This window comes from Aristolochia californica, unplaced genomic scaffold (genome assembly GCF_029961685.1).
Source record: "Aristolochia californica isolate CCGP_79_NKW_82.1479 unplaced genomic scaffold, dmAriCali1.0.hap1 SCAF_4, whole genome shotgun sequence".
NCBI lineage: Eukaryota > Viridiplantae > Streptophyta > Magnoliopsida > Piperales > Aristolochiaceae > Aristolochia > Aristolochia californica.
In genome coordinates, this window is record NW_027182103.1 from 47,695,651 (window position 1) to 47,718,571 (window position 22,921).

General features: G+C 39.1%; 3 protein-coding genes across 3 annotated transcripts; 2 read left to right on the plus strand and 1 right to left on the minus strand.

Moving 5' to 3' along the window:
* Nucleotides 1-98: 98 nt before the first annotated feature.
* Nucleotides 99-4,416, minus strand: LOC137962955 (uncharacterized). The gene is made up of 2 exons (XM_068810107.1): nt 2,404-4,416; nt 99-443 (listed from the first exon to the last, which is right to left on the minus strand). Exons 1-2 carry the CDS (start codon nt 4,207-4,209, stop codon nt 228-230), a joined length of 2,022 nt encoding a protein of 673 aa, XP_068666208.1. The 5' UTR covers nt 4,210-4,416; the 3' UTR covers nt 99-227.
* Nucleotides 4,417-5,888: 1,472 nt separating this feature from the next.
* On the plus strand, nt 5,889-9,048 carry LOC137962504 (probable sodium/metabolite cotransporter BASS3, chloroplastic). Its single transcript, XM_068809403.1, has 5 exons — nt 5,889-6,368; nt 6,686-6,781; nt 6,906-7,212; nt 7,582-7,829; nt 8,464-9,048. The coding sequence occupies exons 1-5, from the start codon at nt 6,010-6,012 to the stop codon at nt 8,702-8,704; spliced, it is 1,251 nt and encodes a 416-aa protein (XP_068665504.1). The 5' UTR covers nt 5,889-6,009; the 3' UTR covers nt 8,705-9,048.
* A 266-nt stretch (nt 9,049-9,314) lies between these two features.
* On the plus strand, nt 9,315-18,000 carry LOC137962505 (uncharacterized). Its single transcript, XM_068809404.1, has 6 exons — nt 9,315-9,609; nt 9,872-10,029; nt 11,020-11,135; nt 16,654-16,846; nt 17,572-17,692; nt 17,770-18,000. Exons 3-6 carry the CDS (start codon nt 11,127-11,129, stop codon nt 17,771-17,773), a joined length of 327 nt encoding a protein of 108 aa, XP_068665505.1. The 5' UTR covers nt 9,315-9,609; nt 9,872-10,029; nt 11,020-11,126; the 3' UTR covers nt 17,774-18,000.
* Nucleotides 18,001-22,921: the final 4,921 nt, after the last annotated feature.

Genomic DNA, 22,921 nt, shown 5'->3' on the forward strand with positions numbered 1-22,921 from the left:
GGATGGTACTGACTCTTAAGGGATGCAATACTGGTAGTGTGGCCTGATACATACATGATGCATACTGAAGAAACAGAAAAATCTCTGAAGCTCTAGACTAGAAAACTAGTACTACCCTTTCAAAATTCAACATATTAACACATCAAGGGAGTTTTGGCAGATAGCATCCTACTGTAATCTACAAATAGAAATAGGGAAATATGCTGAAGCAGGAGAACTAGACCACATTATCTGACCCCTATGACAGCCTTAAGGAATCGAAGCTTGTCAGTTGCCTGGGCAAGATCAGAAGAACCATCCGATGAAGCCGGCGGGTCCATTCCTGTGAAGACATAAAGAGCCTTAAGTTCCTCCACGAAGGAGACCTGCAGTTCTGCCTTGTATCCAACAATCGTCCGCAATGCATTGATTTGATTCCATATCTTCTCCTCCGAGTACAAACCCTACAAAACAAAGACAGGTCGGCTCAATATCTCTAAACTATACCATGCTTGTTATCGGGCTTCCAACCTTTTTAATGCTTATATGAAGGACAAAATCAAGGATGTCAACTTGCTCTGCAAACTACAATTCTTCAGCAGGAAAAAATGGGCAAATTCAGCTAGTTAATATTATCATCACCATCAACGGTATTGGTTAATTCAGTTGGTTGATACTAGTATTTCAACATCCCTCATTGCACAAAGCAACTTCTAGTGGGTCTGCCATATCTAGAAGTGATTTCTGCTCAAACCAATGTAAATGGTCATTTCAGTAATTTTCCATAAATACTAAACAGAAATACAGATATATGCAGCAACCTAATAACTCGAGGGTATATCAGAACAACAATAAAGTTCCAGAATGCCTGCATTAGGGTCATATTTTTGGAAGTTGGGCACTGAAATACGAGACTGAAACACGAATTAACAATGCAGTCTCCATGACACAAGTTGTTATCATAAGAGGACAATATAGACTCCAACTCAGATCAATTATCATGTGCCAGTTCAAACAATAGGTTTATTCCTTTTTGAGATTGACATACTTTTTTAATCTACTTCTGTTTTTTTATATATTTATAACTGGTTAGACTTCAAGCTTGCCACAAGAAAATGTCATGAGTCGTACATTTCAGCCAGTACCACCCAGAAACTTCCTCCACTGAACAAAATTCATGCACTAGAATGGTTGTTTTGCCAAAAAGTGGTATTTAGCATGACAACATTAGAGTGCAGTAATTTTCAGGCAGTGAATAATTCTTGCCCTTTGCTTAACATTGTGTGTTAATAGTGCAGTGAAAATCACTATATCAACATGCACTCCACAAATAAAGTTAAGGTTTACAGGGAGATTCTCTTCACTAAATTCATATTCCTAGGACATGAATACATGGTGAATACAAAAGCATTCTACTTGAACGAAGAAATTTTCCAAGTTCTACAATCACAAATCCAGTTCTTGGTGTTGTATGCCACATTAAGTATCACTATAATCTCCAAAAAGTTCGAGAGAGTAAACCAAGTAGTCTTTTATAAGTTTTGTGTTAAATTTGGGTCCAGATCCGTCCCAAAAAGATAGCTGAAGTTTGGAACTGCTAGAATCTTTCCCAACATTAACTTCCGTGGGACTATTTCCATTAACATTACTCTCATGTGTAGATCTGCACAACTGAACAAGAGGTCTGAGATGTGAAACCACAAACTAGGGATAAACCAAATGGGTACCAACTGGGCCCAACAAATAGAGACCCTGCTCTGAAACTATGTTACAATTGGGTTCAAAACTATCCCAAAATGACTTAACCACTAGATATTTCTTGACATTAACATATGTCAGACTATTTTCACTAACAGTTTGGCAACTAGCGAAGTTGGTTTATAGCGCTAGAATGGGGTAGTTGTAAAGAAGCAACCACACCATTTTTGTTGTTTGGTTATGGGTTAATAGATAAGAGTGTTTGAATATATATGTCTAAGATGTTTCCTGACCTGTGGGTGCCAAGGATGGCACATTTATCATGTCAGTTTTTTTTTCCTTTCAATGTTATCACACGCACTACACCTGAAACCATCAAGAGACTTGGCCCAAAAGCTCCTCATGTGGCCAATAGTCCAATCCACTAAGTTGTTTTTCTTTCTCTATTTGAATTTTTTCCACTTCAATTTTCAAGTGTTACACAGACAACAGCAATCTGTATTTACTGACAAATTGGAATGGGATACCACCTGGCTACTCTTAATCTCAACAAAACTTCCAAGCATGGCATGAACACAGGTTCTTTAAGAATATACCAACTTCCTGTCCTACAACTGCAAATTAGAAATCAGAGGTCCCTATAGGATGACATACTTCCAGAATAAACACAAGCAACAAATCAAGATCATACAGTGCAAATTCTTGGAAAATAAGTCACTATCTCACCTCTTCGTCAGAAGCTTCAGAAGCCTCAACTTCGGACGAGACTCCAGAGGGTCTAGAATAAGAAACTGGGTGCCCCATTGTCTCTGTGCTCTTTGTTTCAGCCTCACTGGCAGTTCCAGTCTGAGGCACTTCTGTAGAACTGGCAGAAGGAAGGGGCTGTTGAATTGACTCTCCATCCTTTTCTTCCATATAATGTTCCTCAGATGCAGATTGTCCCAGGTTCAACTCGTGTCCGTCCTGAACGCCTGTATGCTCATCAATAGGTTTATCCTTCGAAGTAGAAGCTTTATCTGGAACAAGTGTAACTCCATAGGTTGAAACTAAATCCTCTTCAGAACTCCTAGGTAAAGAAGAATGATCATCAGCACCAAGAATCATGGCTGGCTCTTCACTTTCATCAACTTCCTTAACTTGAATGTCCAATATAATGGCTTTGTTCTTAGTTGCTTTATCTCTATCCTCTTCTTCTTCAACCTTATCCTCTGTTTCTTGAACTATGTTTTCAACAGGGCTCACATTTTCACTGTGGATATCACATGTACCTCCCGGAGGGATCATACCTATTTCACCCTCTTTAATTTCTATCGCGCTATCCTCTTCTAGAGTCTTATGCTCCCGCTTTTTGGATTCATCAAAACCCTCGAAGTCTTCTTTCATAGAATCTATTTTCAATGGAAAGTTTCCAAATTTATCATCCGCTCTAATGCCTTCTCCATTTTCTTTCAGTAAAACCTCTTCCTCTTCCCTTTCCTTCCTGACTCCCACATGCAATCCTCCATTATCTACGCCAGTGTTATCATCCGTTTTTTCCGCATATGTGAGCTCTTCAACCTTTTGCTTCGGCCCCTGAGCCGCAGCATCATCTCCACGTACACCAAAAGAAACCCCATAATTATTTTCCTCCACACCAGTATCAGCAGGTAAAATCCATTCTTCCTCTTGGATACTTTTCTCCTTGTTTTCATCAATCATATCCGCAACTCCGCTTTGCTGCTCCCTACCGGCCGAATCCCCTTTCTTAACAACTGCTGCCAATGGCGAATCTCCAAGCGTGGCTCTTTCATCGATTTCACTCCCAATTGTTCCTGTTCTAAGAACTCCATTCTCCTCCGCCTTCTCTGTACCTCTTGGGTTTCTGGTCTCGCCCGATTGCTCGCGACCAGTATCATCATACACATTTGTATCCGATGTCAACGAAGCATCCCCATGCACATCTGCTTCATCGACCGCCGTCTCATGCAAGTTCTTTTCCGGTGGTATAGCGCCATCTTCGTCTCTAATAATTCTTTCTACCTCGTCCTCGCGTGTCTGGGGCTCCTCTTCTCGATCCACATCATCCTCTTTTGTCTCATAATTCACCGCTGCAGAAGCACCGCTCGAATCATACCCTCCAACTTCCTTTTCATCACTCTGTTTCTCCATATGTTGGGCACTTTCTTCAGGCAGCATCTTCATCCCTTCAGCTCCCACCATTTCACCATCCAACAAACCGCTACCGTAATCAGGTCGTTCTAGATATGACTGCATGTGCAGACGTTCTTCGCCTTCCGCGTCATCACCAAGATCCTCTTCCTCCAACATTTCTAACCCTTCCTGCGGTAGATAGGGAGCAGGGAGCAAGTAACTCATGACCTTCTGGTTACAGACATAACCCGCGAAAACGAGACCAAAAGGCACGGAGAAAGCAAACCCCAACGCGGAGACAACCATCAAAGGAGGGAGAATCACCGGAGCAGCGGTGATGACAGCACCAGTTAAGGCGACTTTCTTCCCCAAACTCCATCCAGCGTTGAAAATGGATTTCATCTTCCTGTCTCTAGAAGGAGACTCTTGAATAATATTTCCTTGCAAGGTTCGGCCTTCCTTCACGGCTGGCTACGAGTGGTGAAGGTTAAGGTTATGGGAATGTGATAATGGCGGCTGAGAAAGGTAGAATTTCGAAGAGGAAGGAAATGGGAGTTTCTTGGTGAGACCGAACGGGAGTGACACGGGGCAGATGGATACGTGGGACGCCGCGACGGCAACAGAGATTGGGTTTCGCTCATTTCGACGTGTCTGCAAACGAAGAAATGCAGACGCTCTGCAAGTGCTATCGTCACGTCTCTGTTGTCGTTCGGCTCTCTGCGTTGTCTTGTTATTCACGAGGAGCGGCGAGTAACGATCGAGACAATAACGAAAAAACGGAAAAGTTGCCGCCAGGGGCCGAGAAGTTGGTTCGGGTAGATCATGTCACCAAAAGTAGGAACTTCGCGCCGTGCAGGCAGTACCTGGTGATTTTTTTCTCTAATGAAAATGAGCTACGTGGAAATATCCATCCCTCTCACACTCTATTAAAAAGGCGCCAATGTTTTTGTAAAATAATTTTTAAATGGTTGATTTTTCAACTTCATCCCTATGAATCAATTTATTTCTCAGTCCTGGTCCCTATCCGAACCAGCCCACGGGGATCTTGTGCATTTATTCTGTACGTGACCACTACCGTAGTCTTACTAAACGAACTGTATTAGGCAAATTCATATTTAGCAATGAACGGAGGATACTCAGATAGGCAAATTCATATTTAGCAATGAAGTATCCTATTCATATTTAGATATGAATTTGCCTATCTGAATTTCACTTTTACTCACTCTTGACCCTCTGATTTTTTCTCCTCCCCTCTCGTCATGCACTAGTCCTTGTCTTTTCACCAGTCGGCCTCGCTCTGTCACTGCCGTCAACCTCACCCTTCGACGCCCTTCCTCTAGGCTGCCAAAAGAATCGTCGTCGATATTCTTTATTTGTTATCTCAATTGCCCTTTTTTTTTCTTTGGTGTTTTTGTGGCATCCACATCAAGATCACTCGACATCAACGTGAAATGGACTCAACGGCAAGCCAAAGTCAAGACACTCCAAATTAAGTGGCAAATGGAAGACTTATAGGAAAAGTCAGTCTTGGGCGGTAGTGAGGAGGGTGGGGAAAACCGAATCCCGTCTGCGCATCCGCTTTCCTCTCCGGTAACGGTCAGGGCAAGTACCAGGAATGGATTCACTCATAAAAAAGGTATATTAACGTATCACATACAAAAACGGCAGAGTAAAAAAACCGCTGAAGGTGAATCTGATTTATTTAAAAAAATTGAAATATCTTTTAAATTCAACCTAATTAATTCAGTAGAAACTGAAAATTTCGGGTCCGACCATCTCTGCTGATCTGATCCGACGATTTTTTTTTTTTTTCTCTGCCGTGGAGGAAATGAAGGGCCCACTTCAACGTGGGCCAGGTTTTCGGACGATGGAAAAGAAAATGGGAACTTAAAGCCAAAGAAAGAAGAGCCACTCGTTCGACCCTGGAAGCGTCTGAGCTCCATGACTCCACCAGGCCTCACTGCGGCGGAGAAAAACTGAGGAAGCACGCCACGAGTCTAACACACTCTCACTCTCGAAAGACAATTATTATTATTAGATTTTTTAGATTTTTTCTCCATTATCCTCTGAAAGATCTCACTGTGAGGACTCTACTACCAAGTTTCGTTTCCTTCTTCTTCTTTCTCTTCTTCATATGTCAATCTCAATGCGCCTCTGAGTTTCTCTTCCTTTAACCTCTCCTTTTCTAAGCTCTTTCTACTCATGGCCGCAATTCCGTGCGGCCCTTTTGTTGGAACCGCGCACCGTGATGCCGTTACTCACTCTCCCCATCTCTGCTTGTCGCGGACTTGGCTCTCTTTTGATGATAGGAGGAGACCCAGTTTAAAACTTAGAATGGTCCGTAATGAGCGTTTGGTATTTGCTTCTTCGTCATATATAGGCAAAGTAGGGATTGGTAAAGTGGGAGCCCAGAGGCGAGAAGGGAACATTTCGTTCCTTGGCTTCGGAGCAAACTCTGGTGCACAAAAGATGGATCCTTCGCAGATTCTGTCTGCTATGCTGCCATTCATCGTCGCTGCTACGGCAGTGGCAGCGCTTGTGAATCCCGCGACCTTCACCTGGTATGGTTAAGAAAAGCTCAGGTGCTTCAAATGACCTCTGTAGAACTATTCTTTTTGCGTTTTTTTCGCCTCTTGAATTCCATTTCATTTACACAGTTTGCCTTTCTTTTCCTTGTTGCCTTTGTCTAGATTGTTGTTTCCTTGCTAGTTTTGTTTTAAGAATTCAATAGCTTTTACAAGGTTCTTGCCTCTAATACCTTGAGTTTGTAACGAAATTAACAAATTTATCCTTCAACATTTTTAATTCTATTTTATGGACTGAATTGCAGCCAGAGATGAGAATCTTCTATTTAATAATTTGCTGGCTTGTCTAATAGGGTATCCAAAGACCACTATGCCCCTGCTCTTGGTGGCATTATGTTATCAGTGGGACTCCGGCTCTCCATGGATGATTTCAAACTTGCGTTCCTAAGGTGCTCCATCCCTGCAAATCATTGACTGCTCTAAATGAATTCAGATTTCACTTTCGTATCCATACCTTAGCAGAGTAGAATCTGGGCATACATCTATACTGTTTTTTTGGCTTATTTTATGCAGACCCTTACCACTTTCCATTGGGTTTATGGCGCAATACGTGCTTAAACCAATTTTGGGCCTGTTCTTAGCAAGAGCTTTCGGTACACCGCCTCTGTTCTATGCTGGTTTCATCCTCACATGTTGTGTTTCCGGGGCCCAATTATCGAGTTATGGAAGTTTCTTAAGCAAAGGAGATGTGGCCTTGAGTATCCTACTTACTAGTTTGACAACAATATCTTCTGTACTGATCACCCCTCTTCTTACTGGTCTCTTGATAGGCTCAGTAGTTCCTGTTGATGCAATTGCAATGTCCAAGTCAATCTTGCAGGTAAACATGATCAAATCACTGATGTCTCTGGTGTTTCTAAGTTTCCTGAAGAGCGTACTTGGGTTTTGAATGAACAGTTCAGAAACTACTTTGGAAATCTGGAGTTTTTTTATAATCAAAATGAAGCTCTCTCAAACATTGTTTTAAGGGGAAGTTCTAGAGAATGTTGCCTTTTTTCTTAGATGTCTTATGATGCTTTGTAATACTGGTTTGGCGATTTTTGTCTGACATTGGTTTGAAATTTTCAAAAGAATGCTTTTTAATTAAAAATGAGAATCAAGGTTTCTAACATATATTTGGCAAATTTGGATTCAAGGGTGGGAGCTTGAGATGGTGTTAACAATGCTTGCTGATGTTGTTTCGTTGCAGGTGGTCTTTGTTCCTGTTACACTGGGGCTGGTTCTTAATACATATGCAAAACCAGTGGTGAATCTAATTCAGCCAGTTATGCCAATTGTTGCTATGATTTGCACCTCGTTGTGTATTGGGAGCCCCCTTGCTATTAATCGAAGCCAGATTTTATCTTCAGAGGGTCTACATTTACTTTTACCAATTTTGACATTTCATGTCTTGGCATTTATTATTGGATATTGGGTGACAAAGGTTCCATTATGGAGGTGAGTTCTCTACTTTCTCTTTAAAGATTGTCTGCTCTCTGCTGTTTTGATCTTACTGACTGTGGAGCCACGGTTTCATTTTGATTTGTTGACCTGGCTTTGGGGAATAACATAACCTGTAAAGTTTGAGCTGGAAAAACTCTTTGACAATCACCATATATATCACCAAGGTGAAAAAGAGTTTTCTGGCTATGAATCTCTCAGTGCCACAATCTGCAGATCTGCTCTGTGGAATCAAGAGCTGGGTCATCGAGTTTTATTCCTTTTGGAACACCTCAAGCAATTGTTGATGGTAAAACTACCGGACACTCCCCCAAGGCGAACTTCTCCTGCACAAATTTTGGGGAGCCTTGATTTGCAGGGCCATATTACTCTTTTATTTCTATTTTTATTTATCAACTGTTATGACATTAGTACAGGGGCCTCATTTTCCTTTTTCAGTTTTGACTCCTCTGAAGAACAGATGTGATATGTTCTAAGTTTACCCAGAGCAAGTAGAGATTTCCACTGTTTTGATCTGCTTGTCCTAGCTTTTGGATATCAGTTTGCTGAATTTGTAGTTAAAGTTTACTGAATCATTCAGGATCAAACATTCTAGTGAAAAACCAACCATTCTAATGAAAACTTATGACAGGCAAGAGGAGGAAGTGTGTAGAACAATGTCCCTATGTACCGGTATGCAGAGCTCCACTCTAGCTGGACTCCTTGCGACACAGTTCCTTGGAAGCAGCCACGCCGTCCCAGCTGCCTGCTCTGTGGTTGCAATGGCTATCATGGGCCTCTATCTTGCAGCATTCTGGGGAAGTGGGGCACGAATCCGTGATGTAGCAATGCAGCTTTTCCCCCCAATCAGAGATGCTCGCATCAATGCCTGAGAAAGATACACACATCATGTCAAGTTTCTGATTTTCTGGCTTTGACAAGGAAACTATATGTAAAGAAGGAAATAGGAGAAGAGACTATAGAATCATACATGACATAGTTGACAGTTTACTCACATTAAACGTTACGACACACGGAATGTAAGGGGGTGTATACAGAGAAGATTACTGTGATGAGGGCCGAAATGGGTGGGATATATCATATATATTGAAGTGTTTTGGTAGTTCAATTCCTTGTAGCATTTGTAATGATTTTATTATTCAAAGAGAAAAAAGAAAAATGTAAAAAGAGGAGGATCATCGCCTTCTGTTCTCTTTCTAATTCCTGCAGCTTTTCACGACTTGCTCTAATTTCGAATTTTGATTTGTGTTGTAGTTTGCTACACAGGCGATTGTGGTCGTTGGCTGGCTATATTTCCCGCAAATGTCAACTATGGCAGTCTCGTAACTTACTTTTTAACTTTAAGTAATTAATCTCGGCTAACTCTAGAATTTCACATTCTAGAAGAGATTTCTGTTTTTCGATTTGACCTTATGATGACAATGAAAAGCCAAGTTTGATAGCAAAACGTATGAAATTGGAAATGTCCTCTTTTGACGGGGCATTCCGGTGAGTTCATGCAGAGAAATATTGGAATAGGATAGTTTTCTTTAGCGCCAAAAGTTTTTTCTCGGGGTTTCGATTTTCATGTGGCTTCCCGCAAAAGCTTGGCTTTTAATTTTGAAGTCGCCTCCACCCTTCGCTTCCCTCTATTTCCTTCTTCTACTATCGTTAGCTAAAACAACCAAAACCGAGGGTCCGGGAGATTGAAGATTCCAAGTTTGAAGCTATTTTTGATGGATTATGATTTAGAAGATCTCTTTCGGGATGATGAGGAATACAGCACGAATTCTACCAGGTCCGATGCTTTTTCCCTTTAGATTTATTCTGTTAATGCCGTGAGACGGGAGTCCTGAGTTCCGCTTTTCTGACCGATGTCTGGTATCTGACTCGATTAGTTAAAAGATGCCATCAAAGAACTCGCAGTATACCTGATCGATGCATGACCGGAAATGTTTATACCTGAAGCGAAAGTTCCCTTTTTGTGTGACTCGTATGTTTTTTAGCTCACTGGCTTTGCTGAATTAGCAGTGCTTACGTGGTTTTCGACTCAATTGCAGTTCAAATTAAGATATTGTTTTGGTCAATGGACTATATGCTGGCCGGCGGAACGGAGGGAACCCATTATCATCTTGTAGTTGATTCTGTAACACAGGCGTTGAGAACTCAAATAATCAACAGATCGTACGATGAAATTGCAATCATCTTCTTCAATACTGTAAGCTATTGATTATATTACTTACAAAGATTTGTATTGCCTCGGTTATAAAATCTTGCTATTTTTCCAAGACGTCTTATTATTTGCACTCGAGTAATCTTGAAGTAGTAGAAAAGTGAGACCAGCACACTGTAACTGTAAGTGACATAAGAAATATAACGCTAAAGCTAAGTGACATGAGAAATATATTTTGAAGTTTTTACACAAAAAGATGAGAAAAAGTAAAGCATAATTACGCTATTTTCATGTGGATTGGCTTTTGGCTCAATGGTCATTGGTTTTAAGTCTCACAGAGTGTGGGGAACATAAACAATATTACTCCACTTCTTGTTTTATTTTGGAAGAACAAAGTTAACTAGAACAATAAGTTCAGATTTTAATTGTTTCTGTATGCTTCAATTGCACGTTTCTGTTGTATGATACAACATGTTGGGGCAATATAAGATTGTGGAGAAATGATGTGCTTCCACTGCTATAGAGCATAAGTTACCTGATTTTTATAGTTTTAGTAACTTTTATCTCTTTTATTTGAGTTTCTTACACCTATTGATATACTGCACTTTATTGAAGGAAAATGGAAGGGAGGGCAATCCTTTTCTTGTGGCTCACTTCCTATAAAAGGAAAATGGAAGGGAGGGCAATCCTTTTCTTGTGGCTCACTTCCTATAATGTGTATGAGGTAGTTCTTAAATGGAGAGAGTCATATTCTCAAATGAACCCTACCTTGTGGCTTCATTGGAGATCTGTTTTTGTTATCATAGAAAATGACGGTACAAAGAACTAACTTTGTCAACTACTGGTTGGATTGATTTGACCATATAGGCATTTGTCATTTATTATTGCTACATATGTTTTAACTCTTTTAGGTTTCTATTTGCTTTTCTATTTCTTGTTGTTGGATTTTTTTACAGCTGATCAAGTGTCATGATTAGCCGCATTTAAGATGTTCTTTTCAGCAATTTTCTACCTTTTTATATATTTCTTTCTTAGAGGGGGAAGAAAAAATTGCAAGATTTGAATGGCGGATATGTCTTTGATGTGCCTGAGCGAGAACATCTGGATAGGCCCACTGCACCGCTGATTTAAAGAGTTTACTCATGTTGGAGGTAAGTCTTTGGAGTGATTTTGATTTTGATTTTGTTCTTGTCTTGTGGAAATTGAATGAAACTTGATGGGCCTGCACAGAAATAATTTTCTGCTGCAAGTATAACTGGTTTGATTTTTAATTCATATTTTTTTTTAAGGAGATCCATATACAGTTTATTTGCTTAAAATTTGCAATGTCCTTTCTGCTTTGAATGCTGATCTTTGTCTGATGTTAAAACTCTTTGGTTTGAGACTAGTACCAGAAATATCATTAACGTGAAGCAACACCAAAAAATCCAAACAGACTATGTCTCAGCTTAGCTGATGTGAGTTAGTATGGACTACATTCCATTTGATCAGTTAGACAAGCTGATTTCAAGGGACTCAAGGATTGTGTAAAAAGGGAGAAATTGAGGAAGAAATAATGAAGAAAAGAGAGAATAGAGACGCACTCTTTGGAGGCTCAAAAAGTCGACCTCCTCTTCTTTATATTTTCACTTCAGTTATTGCAGGAGTATAATTACAGCATTGCCCCTCATATTCTCTCTATACATAACTTCATGTATACATATCAGATTTTAACCAAAATTGAACCATAGGTTCATAACATGATATATAACCTACTGCTGGCTCCTGATGTAAATACTAGACACTGAAAATGACCAAAATACCTTTCAATATTTATTAACACTCCTCAAGTTGGATCGTATGTATCAAGAAGTCTCAACTTGTTGTAGAAATGTTCAAACACTTTTTTGCCCAAATATTAAGTGAAAACGTCACCAATCTGATCAATTGATTTAACATATGGGGTGACTACAACTTCACTCATAACTGTATCACAAATGAAGTGACAATCCACCTCTACATGTTTTGTACTCTCATGAAATACTGGGTTGCTAGCATTGAAGTTGTAGCCTGATTATCACAGGCATGGTCATGGCCTCAACAGTAGTAAAACTCATCTCCAGCAATACTGATCTGACCCATATAAGTTCATTTGTTATATGAGTCGTTGCTTTGTATTCAGCTTCTACACTTGAATGTTTCTATTTTTTACTCTTCCAGCTAACCAAGTTTCCACCAACAGATACATAGTAGCCAGAAGTTGATTTATTGTCCAGTTTTGACTTTGCACAATCTGCATTCGAGTATGCATGAGTTGCATTAAACAACTCTTTTCCTGGTGCTCTCTTCAAGTATCGTAAATTCTTTGGGTTGTCTTCAAATGAATCTTAAAATGGCATTCCATGAACTGGCTAACCATATTGACCGCAAATAAAAAATCTAGGTGAGTGATAGTAGCATAAATGAGTATACCTACAAGTCTTCAATACACAATCTTGTCCCGAAGTTTTGGTCTATCATCTTCATGTAGGTTATGACCAATTTCCATAGGAGTTTCAATAGGTTTGCCCTTAATTGTCCATACTCATGGAGCATATTTGTCACATATTTCCTTTGAGTTAGTACAATTCCTATTTTACTCCTAGCAACCTTAATATCCAGAAAATACTTTAGAGACCCTAAATCTTTGGTTTGAAAATGTGTTGCAAGATGAGTTTTTACCTCCTCAATTCCTTGTTTATCACACCCAGATAATATTATGTTGTCCACATTCACAAGAATTACCACAATTCTAGTATTTCTTCTCAGAATAAAAAGGAATGATTGCAATGACTTCTGATAAAATCCAACCCCATGACTACCCTTCTGAATTTGTCAAACCATGCCCTAGGATTCTACTTAAGACCATAAATAACTTTATTCAACCGACATACCTTCTTAGTCTTACCCTGGGCAACATAACTAGGAGGTTGCTCCATATAGACCTCTTCATCTAGGTCACCATATAAAAAAACATGTTTAATGTCCAACTGGAATAACGACCACCCTTGTGTAACTGCCATTGAGACAAGTATCTTAACAAAAGTCAACTGGGCTACAAGGGAGAAAATCTCAAATACATCAACCTCATAAGTTTGGGTATATTCTTTACCCACTAGACGTGCTTTATACCATTCAATAGGTCCATTGGCATTATCTTTGACTATATATACCCAATGACAACCTACAACAGATGCACTGATAGGTAACTCACATAAAATCAAGTCCCTCTATCCAATAGAGAATCCATTTTTATGTCCATAGCTTGTTTCCACACTTGAGAGGACTAAGCTTCCTACATTGAAGAAAGAATAACACATGAAGACAATGACATGGCAAAAGATTTTAAGGCTCAAACAAGGATTGAAAAGAAACGTAATGACAAACGGGATACCGTGTACAAGTGCGGATACCTTTACGGACAGTAATAGGAAGATGAAGATTATTGATCTCAGGCACCTCATACGATGAAGGTAGTGATTCAGGTCTTGAGAGAGAAGAGTCTTTTGTGGTGTTGTTCCATACTTTTTGCGTTGATACACCTTTAAAGGTTTTGCCATTGAGGCCAATGATAGAGAGATAGACACATCCTCCATGGGACTAGGAGCAACCAAGGGAGGAGAGCTAGATAAACTGAAATATGGTGTCTTTGAAAAATGTTTTTCTCGTAGATGGACAAAAAAATTTATGTCCCTTCTGGGTTTGAGGATATCCCAAGAAGAGACATTTCACAACTGCATGTGATGATTTATCAGCTGTCGGCCCAAGTAAATGTACAAAACCAAATACATGAGGACATAAGAGAAACAACTCAAATTCAGGTTTAAGAATGTGAAATGGAATTTTACGACCAAGTATTGATGAATGTATTATGTTTATTAGAAAACAGGCAATAAGAATTGCATCACCTCAAAAAGATTTAGGAGATGCATGTGAAATAACAAGGTGCAAGCTACTTCAACCAAATGAAGATTTTTTCTTTCAGTTACCCCATTTTGTTGTGAAGTATATACACAGTTAGATTGACCAATAATGCTTGTAGATTGACAAAAAGAGTGAAATTTATGGATCATAAATTCAGGTCCATTGTTTGTATGCAAAATAGGAAGAGATGCACCGAATTGAGTCTTTATTTCATTATAAATTTTGAAATGCATTAAAAACTTTTGATTTCTCCCACAGGAGGTACACCCAGGTACATCTACTAAAATCTTGAATGCATGACAGAAAATACGAACGACAAAAAGTACAGACCACATGACATGGTCCCCCTACATCAGAATAGATAATTTTGAAAAGACTATGACTAGAAGACTAGTTGGAAGGAAAGGATGTTTGCTGGTACTTTCCTAGTTGACAAGACTCGGTCTAGAAATGAGATGAAGAGTGTAATGCGGGAAATAACTATGATAGTTTTGCTGCAAACGGATGGCCGAGATGAAGGTGCTATCGGAAGGGTGTATCCTGAACATGAAGCACATGTGTTGAATATGATGATGAACCCTCCATGTGATACAAACCATTTCTCTCAAGCCTTGAACCAATCATCTTCTTCGTCTGGAGGTCCTGAAACACATAAGAGAAGATTTTGTAATTTGGGTAACCAAAAGAAGATTAACAGGAAATTTAGGAACCAACAAGACTGAGTCAAGACACAAAGAGGAAGTAGGTTTAACAGACTCTACTCCATTAACTTAGGAAGATGAGCCATCAACAAGTGTTACTTGTTTACATAGCGTGGAAGAATTAAGATTCAGAAACAGTGACTACATACCTGACATATGTGATGATGCACCAAAGTCAATAACTGGATGCACATGTAAAACAAACTCACTTGATTTAGCTAGAGTAGTTGTAGCAGTGGAAGTGGATTGAGGCACCATCAGATATTTATTGCATATTGATTGTGTTTAGATACAATAATGGTTATGCTTCAAGAGACATTATTAGATATACTGGACTGTGAGTCTTTATCATAATCAAAGCTACTGGGCCTTTTTTTATGCACTATGGGAGAGTAAAATATAAACTTATAGTGGAATCTGCTATAGAGAACAGAAAAGGATAATGACCATCTTGATTAAAGTTCATGATGAATAGGGTTGAATAAAATTAAATAAAGTATATACTAACTAATTCAAATCTAACACAGGAATTCATATGAGAGTCTGTGGCCAATGTTAAAATATTAGTTCAAGGGCATTTAGGTCATTTCACCATCTCATAGTTCTCATTTGATTACAGCAAGCTAAAATCTTTGTCATGACTTTAAGTTTCAAGTTACACTTAATTCTGATATGTATTCAAGGGGCATAATTGTCCTTTTATGAGTAAATTGTTTAAAGGGGGAGCTCAATCTTTTTGGTCACCAACACAATGCAGCCCCTCAAAGGTGCTTCCTGAACTCTTCTCCTCTCTATTTTTCTCCCTTTTTCTCTTCTATTCTTCCCACTTTTACAATTTTACATGGTATCAAAACCATAGAAGCCAGTTCTGTGAAGTTCTTCTAAGAGTTTCTTGGATTTTCTTTATAGTTTTTCATCCCTCTGGAAAGGGCTTCAACGAGTTTCTCTATTGGTAGGGTAAAAATCAGTTTTTTCACTTCTTTTTCCTGCCATAGCCAATTTGGCTAATGGTCTCTACTACTAAATGAGCATTATCATACTTTACTGCCCGTATAAAGATTCTAAATTGGAATTCCTACCCCATTGATGCATGCGTCATCGTTATTGTGCCTGTGTCATCCTTGCTTGTCTGCATCAGCCCCATAATTGATGTTTTAGGTTGATGTGTATAGGGTTTGATTGCTACTTTGGCTGCTGAAATTGCTTTTTGTTATTGTGAAGTGTGGTTGTGCCCTGTGTGGGGTCCACTTACAGGCAATTGGGGAATCTGTGTTTATTGGAGTTTTGAGTTTACTTAATCATCTTGGATATATTGAAGTGCATCTCAAGCTACTGAATGGCTGAATTTGGTAAGCATATTGCTGTAATTAAGCCCTATGAGAGCTCAAAGAGTAAAAACTCTCACTCTATTCTGATTACTTCCATAAAATTAAATGGTTCAAATTATGTGAATTGGTTTTGTTCTGTTCTCATGTTCTTAAAGGCAAAAAGGAAGGCTTAATATCTTAAGGATGAACCCCCTAATCCCGTAACTAAAGATTGGGAGGCAGTGATGACTTGATTGGTCAACAACATGGAATCCCGTTTTAGTGGTCAGATATTGAGTTGTGGGACTACAAAAGAGATGTGGAATATACTGGCCTCAATTCTGTCTCAGGAGCAATTTGTCAAGGATGTATGTATTGTATGTCTGATACTTTAATATACAGAGGGGTGACAGATCAGTCACTGATTATTTTACCGAAATGAGGGATGTCTTGTAGGAAATCAGTACTTTTCATCCCTTTATTACGAATTTAAATGACTTTCATAAGAAAAAAAATCAGATTTAAGTAGTGAGATTTTTAGATGGTCTTAGCTCGGAATATGATGTCATACAAACACAACTATTAGCAAATGATGATGTGACTACACTTTATGAGGACATTCCATAAACTCAATTCTATGAACCTGATTTATATTGTGGGAGTGGAACTACTAATTTTGATATGCTATTTCTGTTTGTTGCTTTGTTGCTTTAAAGCAGGAGAAATGCCTCTTCTGGCACCATTTTAGATTTTTCTATTTGCTGGTTCTGTTGCATCTGCTTGAAAACTTAGTTCATTACTCCTTGCGGCATTACAAAGACACTAGGTTATTCTGGAGATCTTTGCTTTTGGGGAAGATGAGATGCCACAGACTATTGATGAAACATTACCAGATGGAGAAGGCATGTCTAGGTAATCAGTGTACTTATTTATTTATTTTAATAATGATAGGTAATCAATTTATATTGCCTATCATGGTATTCATTCTCTAAAGACATGGTAGTTTCGGTCAAACGCAGCCCTGTCATTGTGTTGCTTGACTGCCCTGTTGCAAATGTATCGAGTTACTCGATCCATGACTAGGGACCATAACAACATGCCTAACTGTGTAAAAGATGTTGGGCAAATATGTGATCAATGAACTTCACACTTTATCCTGTTTTTGATTTTTCTCGAGACTTTTGTCTACAAGTGTCATCTTCCCAGTGGGCTGCATGGAGGCCTTACAATAGTGTACCTAGTTCATCTATATATCTTTTCTGGGTGTCAAGAAAATGAATAGGGATAATACATGCGGCATGTGGAATGTATTAGCAACTTTGAAAGTCCATATGAAACGGTTGTTTTCTTGTAAATGATGGACCTGATTAGCACACTTGATACCCTCGAGGTCCACAAACCTTTTCGTGAGTGCGGAGATTGCCTTATTTGTTTCTAATAGAAACTAATAGACAGACATTCTTTTTTCCTTTTCCCAAGTATAGAGTCTTCAAAACTGCCAGTCGTGTTAGGCTAGAGAGGCTCATTCATGTTTTACTTTGAATGATAACCAAGAGAGATCTACTGAATAAATGTGTCAGGCCTGGAATTGTGAAAGTTATCGAAGAATTCAAGAGTGCTGTTTATGGATAAAACAGGGACCAAGGGGAAGCTGAGAAAACGAAATGTTCTGGCTGTGATGTTTCTAAACAGCGAAAAGCTGCTGCCGAGCATGCTGTGTAGGAGTGTACAAATTATAAATGGAATGTACTTGCTGAGGTCAAATATATTCACCACCAAACTGATTCAACTTGGTTGTTAGATAGGGACAGTGTTATTAAATTGTAATTTTGCAGCTGAAGGACTTAACAGTACAGAGTCTTCCCGTTGCTGGCAAGAGAGAGGCATTGATCAGCTGGATCTTGACTCACTTGGGCAAGTAATTTGGGTCTCACAAAATGTTACTGCACAGAGCATTTCTTCACCAGTATGTGTAAATGTTTTTTTATTGTTATTTTCATTTTTTTACGCCCAACATAGAGCATGTGCTTAAATTTTACTGTTCTATTATTTAAATTGATCTGCTTTGTCAATTCTTTCATTACGTACAAGTAATGTTGCCGTTAATCCAAGAGAAAGGGAACGGACAGAAACTGCAAGGTATTTAGTGTTTTAATATGGATTGAGGTTTGACAAATAATAAGTTTAAGCAAACGTAGCAGGATTCACAGTACCAAAGTGATGGCGATTGGGCCTTTGGTCGTCTCAATCTAAGGGATATGTCAGCTTTTATTCAGACAAATTCAAGACGCCAGATATGAGCCTAGTAAGCTGATTATTTGAAGAAACAAAAAAAAAAAAAAACTGTTAATTGCAGTAATTAAAATTATATATCAACAGCAAATCTTTGAATTGTTTGAACTGTTAAAAGATCCCATAACCAGTGAACTTATCAAGTTGTATTGGAGATGCAAGTAATCAAGAAAAATATTACAAGAAAAATATTTTCAAAAGTTGACTGCTTCCCTTTTCCCTTTTATTTGTAATATGACAACTGACAAGGAAAGTTTTGGCATGATTCACAAAATTGGACCAATTTTATCTACTTCTTAAGTTTACTTTGACTTGTTGATTTTGTTTCTATCAATCTCTTCTTCTGCATTAGGGACACCCACTTCTTCATAATGTCTCTTATTCTAACTACAGTCGTCAATGAAACCGTCTCTTGACATGGCTGGTAGATTTCTGGATGCTATTAACATGCTACAACCTCTCTTACAAGAAGTAATCTGGTTAAGCTAATGTGCTTTGTGAGGCCAAAGTAATCTTGATTAGTTCCTTTTTTTCTATCAAGATACGAGTTACGAAGAAGCAGAATGCAGGAGAAAAATGATTGCTAGTAATGCCTTATTAAACATAGGCGTTAATCGAGTAATATAAAAATGAAAGAGAGATAGTTACCATTCAAGTGAAATCATAAGATAACATATTTGAACTATTGATGCTAACACATTTACAGATTTTTTAAAACAAAACAATGGCACAGGCTTGATCATACACTCACAGTCAGAGGAAGAAGAAGAAGAAGAAGACGATGAAGAACAATTTCAACCATATTCCCACTACGATCAATTTTAAATCTTCTTCTCCGACTCCTTCTGGGAGTTGCACACCATCCTCCCCAGAGGATCTCACACTCTCAACTCTGCCACTCGTTCGGCTTTATCAGGTCACAGTGGAGCTATGTGCAGTACTGCTGCGTCGACGTCGAGTACTTGGTTCGAGGTCCTCCGGAGAGGATACCCGACGACCGAACAAACCCTACCTGGAGCCGACGGGAGGGAAAGGGATCGGATACATGAAAGGAAAAGACCAGTAACCCATGAACTGTCCGTTGGACGCAACCTCCACCAACGACTTCTTCACTCGCCGGAGAAGAAGCACCAGCAGAAACCTCAGCCGCAGACACGGCCGGCACACGTCGAATCCGACTCTGATCCCCCGTCGCCGCTCTCCCAGACGTACGGTTCCCCCGGCGTGGCTCCGTCGTCGACGGTGCCGTCGCGCCCATGCTCCCTTTCCGATCAACACTGCTCCTCTCTGATACATATTCGGCTGCTCATCCGGACCAGCGTCTGATGTACTAGGAAACAAGGAGGGAGCAGTATAAATAGAGTGCAATTTACAATAAGTAAAATCATGATATAGTAATGATAGTGGAAGCCACGACCAACAGTAATTAACACCAAATTATCAATCGTCTTCGATTAAAGAAAAAGATTAAGAAAAGCGCTTTTGAGAAAATGTGGCTTCGAAGATGATGATGACTCACGAGAAGTTCTTTTTTTTTTTTTTTTCTGAACATGGGAGTGATGATTAGAGATGAGAACTACAGAACCTGCGTTGCTTTAATGGCGTGGAGGCACATGGCATTTGCACACCAAAGTAGAGCTTTACATGCACACCAAAGTTGGAATAGAGGAAGGCCACGAGATGAGAGTTAGGTGGGGAGGTTTAGGTTTTCTTCATTGGCATGAAGAAAAGCTTTCAAATGCTTTGAAGCTTTGGAGGATGCATGTACGATTTGTTCATTCTAGTTCCATCTGCAAAGAAGTCGGTGATATGTTATCATCATGTCTCAGAGTTAAGAACCCAAGGAAAGGGAAGGAATAGAACGAAGCAAAATTAAGGCAAAAATTTCGTTTTCGAGGGATGATCTTTCAAAGTAGGTTCCAATTCGGCCTGTTGAATTCACATAGATGCAATGACTTGAATTGGGTAGTTCTATTGGTATAATTAATCAAACAGGCTCTTGCTCACTCCAATCCTCAGTGCCTGGATTTGGGTTTTACAAGACATTATAAAATCTTGTTATAGGCATAAAAAGGAATTTATATGCTTACTTGATTCTCCTTTCATTCCTTAGAAAAATAAACACAGTTTAAGACTATTTCTCAACTAATACCCATTAAGACATTTAGTAATACTGATCTATATGATATTATTTCGACTAAGAAATTAAGGCAGTAAAAACAATGGACATGCACATCTATAGACTCCAATTTAAAATGCATGAAGGAAATGTAAAAAAAAAAAAAAAAAATGAAATCACAACAGATATCCTGAGCATTTTAATTCCTCGAACGATCTCTTCCTGAAATGCCGATGACAACGACTTAACCTGAATTATTGATGGGATTAGCTCGTCAACGGGAGGTGGCTGCATTCGAGAGAAGTGGGGACCCTAAATCCTCTCTCCTCAACATCATTTTTGGAGAGGGTCCAAACGAATCTCATTTATAAAAGCGTAGTATGATCAAATATCACATCGCAGTGGTCGACGTACGCCACAGGCTTCCAAAAATCCCAACTTAGATAATGTATTCTTGTTTTGTCACTGAAGACGACAGCAGTTTTCAACATGGAACGAATCTCTGCCACTATCTCCAGTAAAAGCATAAAGAAATTAGAATAAAAACCCTCTCCAATGACGGCAGCCATTTGTTTAAGAAGATAAGGTGGCTTGCCATGGATCGATAAATTGGACTTTTGCGTGGGTTTTTTGGTTTACTTTGTCGATATTAGCCTAGGAAAACGAACTCAGAGACTAGGTTTACCTAAGTTTCATCTTTTAACCACCATTCATGGCTTCGCTTGCATGAAAACGTCCACTCAACAACTTGATGCGTATAAAAATAGGACCAATACCCACAAATTCGAGTTCAATTTGTTGGTACATATGACAAGGGATCTCTTGCACAGCTTAGTCTAAAATAAAAAAAAACTGGATCATGTAATGAATGGGTTCCATGAACTGAACTGAACAAGTTCCATGTCTACATTTACACAACACATCATTTAGGTCCCTCGGCACTTCTGGATTTTTGCATTCCTTTACTTTTATTAGCAAGTAAAAACTGGTTACAATTTAGTAATAAAATAAAGAAAACTATTCAATTAGATTCATTCACATAGGTAAACGGGTTCATCTCAAAAACCTAATCACAGCCTCTTAAAGAAGAGGTTTTAGACAGACCAAAGAAAACTTAAGTTAACCCTCATCATTCATTCCATGAACAAAACTCATCATATTAGCCAAGAAGAGCAGAGAGCACATTCCCACGTGAGCATCTCGCTTAGTAGAGTAAAGCTGGCCGCCATTTCCCCACCTCAAACTGTAGGAGATGTGAAAGAAGACGAAGACCTCGAGTCCCATGCAGACCCACATAGCAGAAGGCTAAGAGGCAGTATGGGTCCATTAAAAAAGGCATTCATCGCAACCTTACTCGGAAATGGCTTCAGAGCTCTGATTTATAAGATTAGCTGATACCAATAGGAAGATGGATGTCCTCCCTTGAATAGAAAGGTCTCGAGGAGGATTGCCAATGGAAAAAGACAGGGAAACAGATGGAAACTTTGACCTGGTTCGAGATAAAAGAACGCTGACTATTCTAGAACTTTAAATCTTCAGAAAGGGAAGTCAAACAGAATTTGCTTTACAAGTTAGGGTTTCAGTAGAGACTTTACAGTCTTCACCAGGGGTAGAAACGTACGCGGGTGTGGATTCAGTTGAAGCGCTGAATGACAGCTACAAGTGAAGAAGACAGAACAATATCAGTTTTGAGGATCAACTGCAGAAGATTGCAGGATATTTTGTCACGGGCCATTCAAATACTCAGCATGATAACCTGTTTTAATTGTCTCCTTGCATAAACTGGACTGAAGAAAACTTTGTGAAGCTCTTCTGGGCGATAGGCGAAGGTAGAGTGACCAAACAACGATCTAGCGAGGAGAACCCCCTCCCCTGAAAATAAAAAAAATAAAAAAAAAATCTGTGCATTCTCATATGTGTCATCTTCTTCATTATCTAGGCGTCTTTAACATCACGAGGAAGATGGTTTTTCTACTTCAACAAGATCAAAGAGGAAGAAAGCAGTGGTTCTACTTAATAAAGAAAGAAGCGTGGTCACCTGTTTAGTGAAGAAAACATGTTGTCATGACTCACTCCTGTTCTTCTGTCTGTCTTCTTTACTCTTTTTAACGAGATTGAACATCACTCCGACAATAATTAATGTTCCGCTCCCTTTTACCGGCATCGTCTGGGACAGTCACAGTTTCTTTTAGCGTTTCAACAGGAGCTACATGAACTGGCGATCCTTGTAACATTCCAGTTCTAGAATGAAAAATGAAAAATAAGAAGAAGAATAGAAGAAAAAGGTCGACTAAGACTGAAGAAACTGTCCTTCATAGGGTAAGCCTCTGAAAGTCTTCCAAGTTCTTTGCATGGTTTACAGATTGGAAAAAGCGGGAGGATATCTCTCACTTCAACAGAAAAAAAAAAAAAAAACAAAACAAAAATGAATAATTGTATAGAATTTCCAGGGACTAAATAACTGAGAATAACAGTCTCAAGAATAAATAGTGTGGCGCAAACTTCCACCAACTAAGGATTTAAAGCCTCTTGCTTACTTTAATGGGTTTCGTGCATGGTAAAATCGAAAGAGGTTT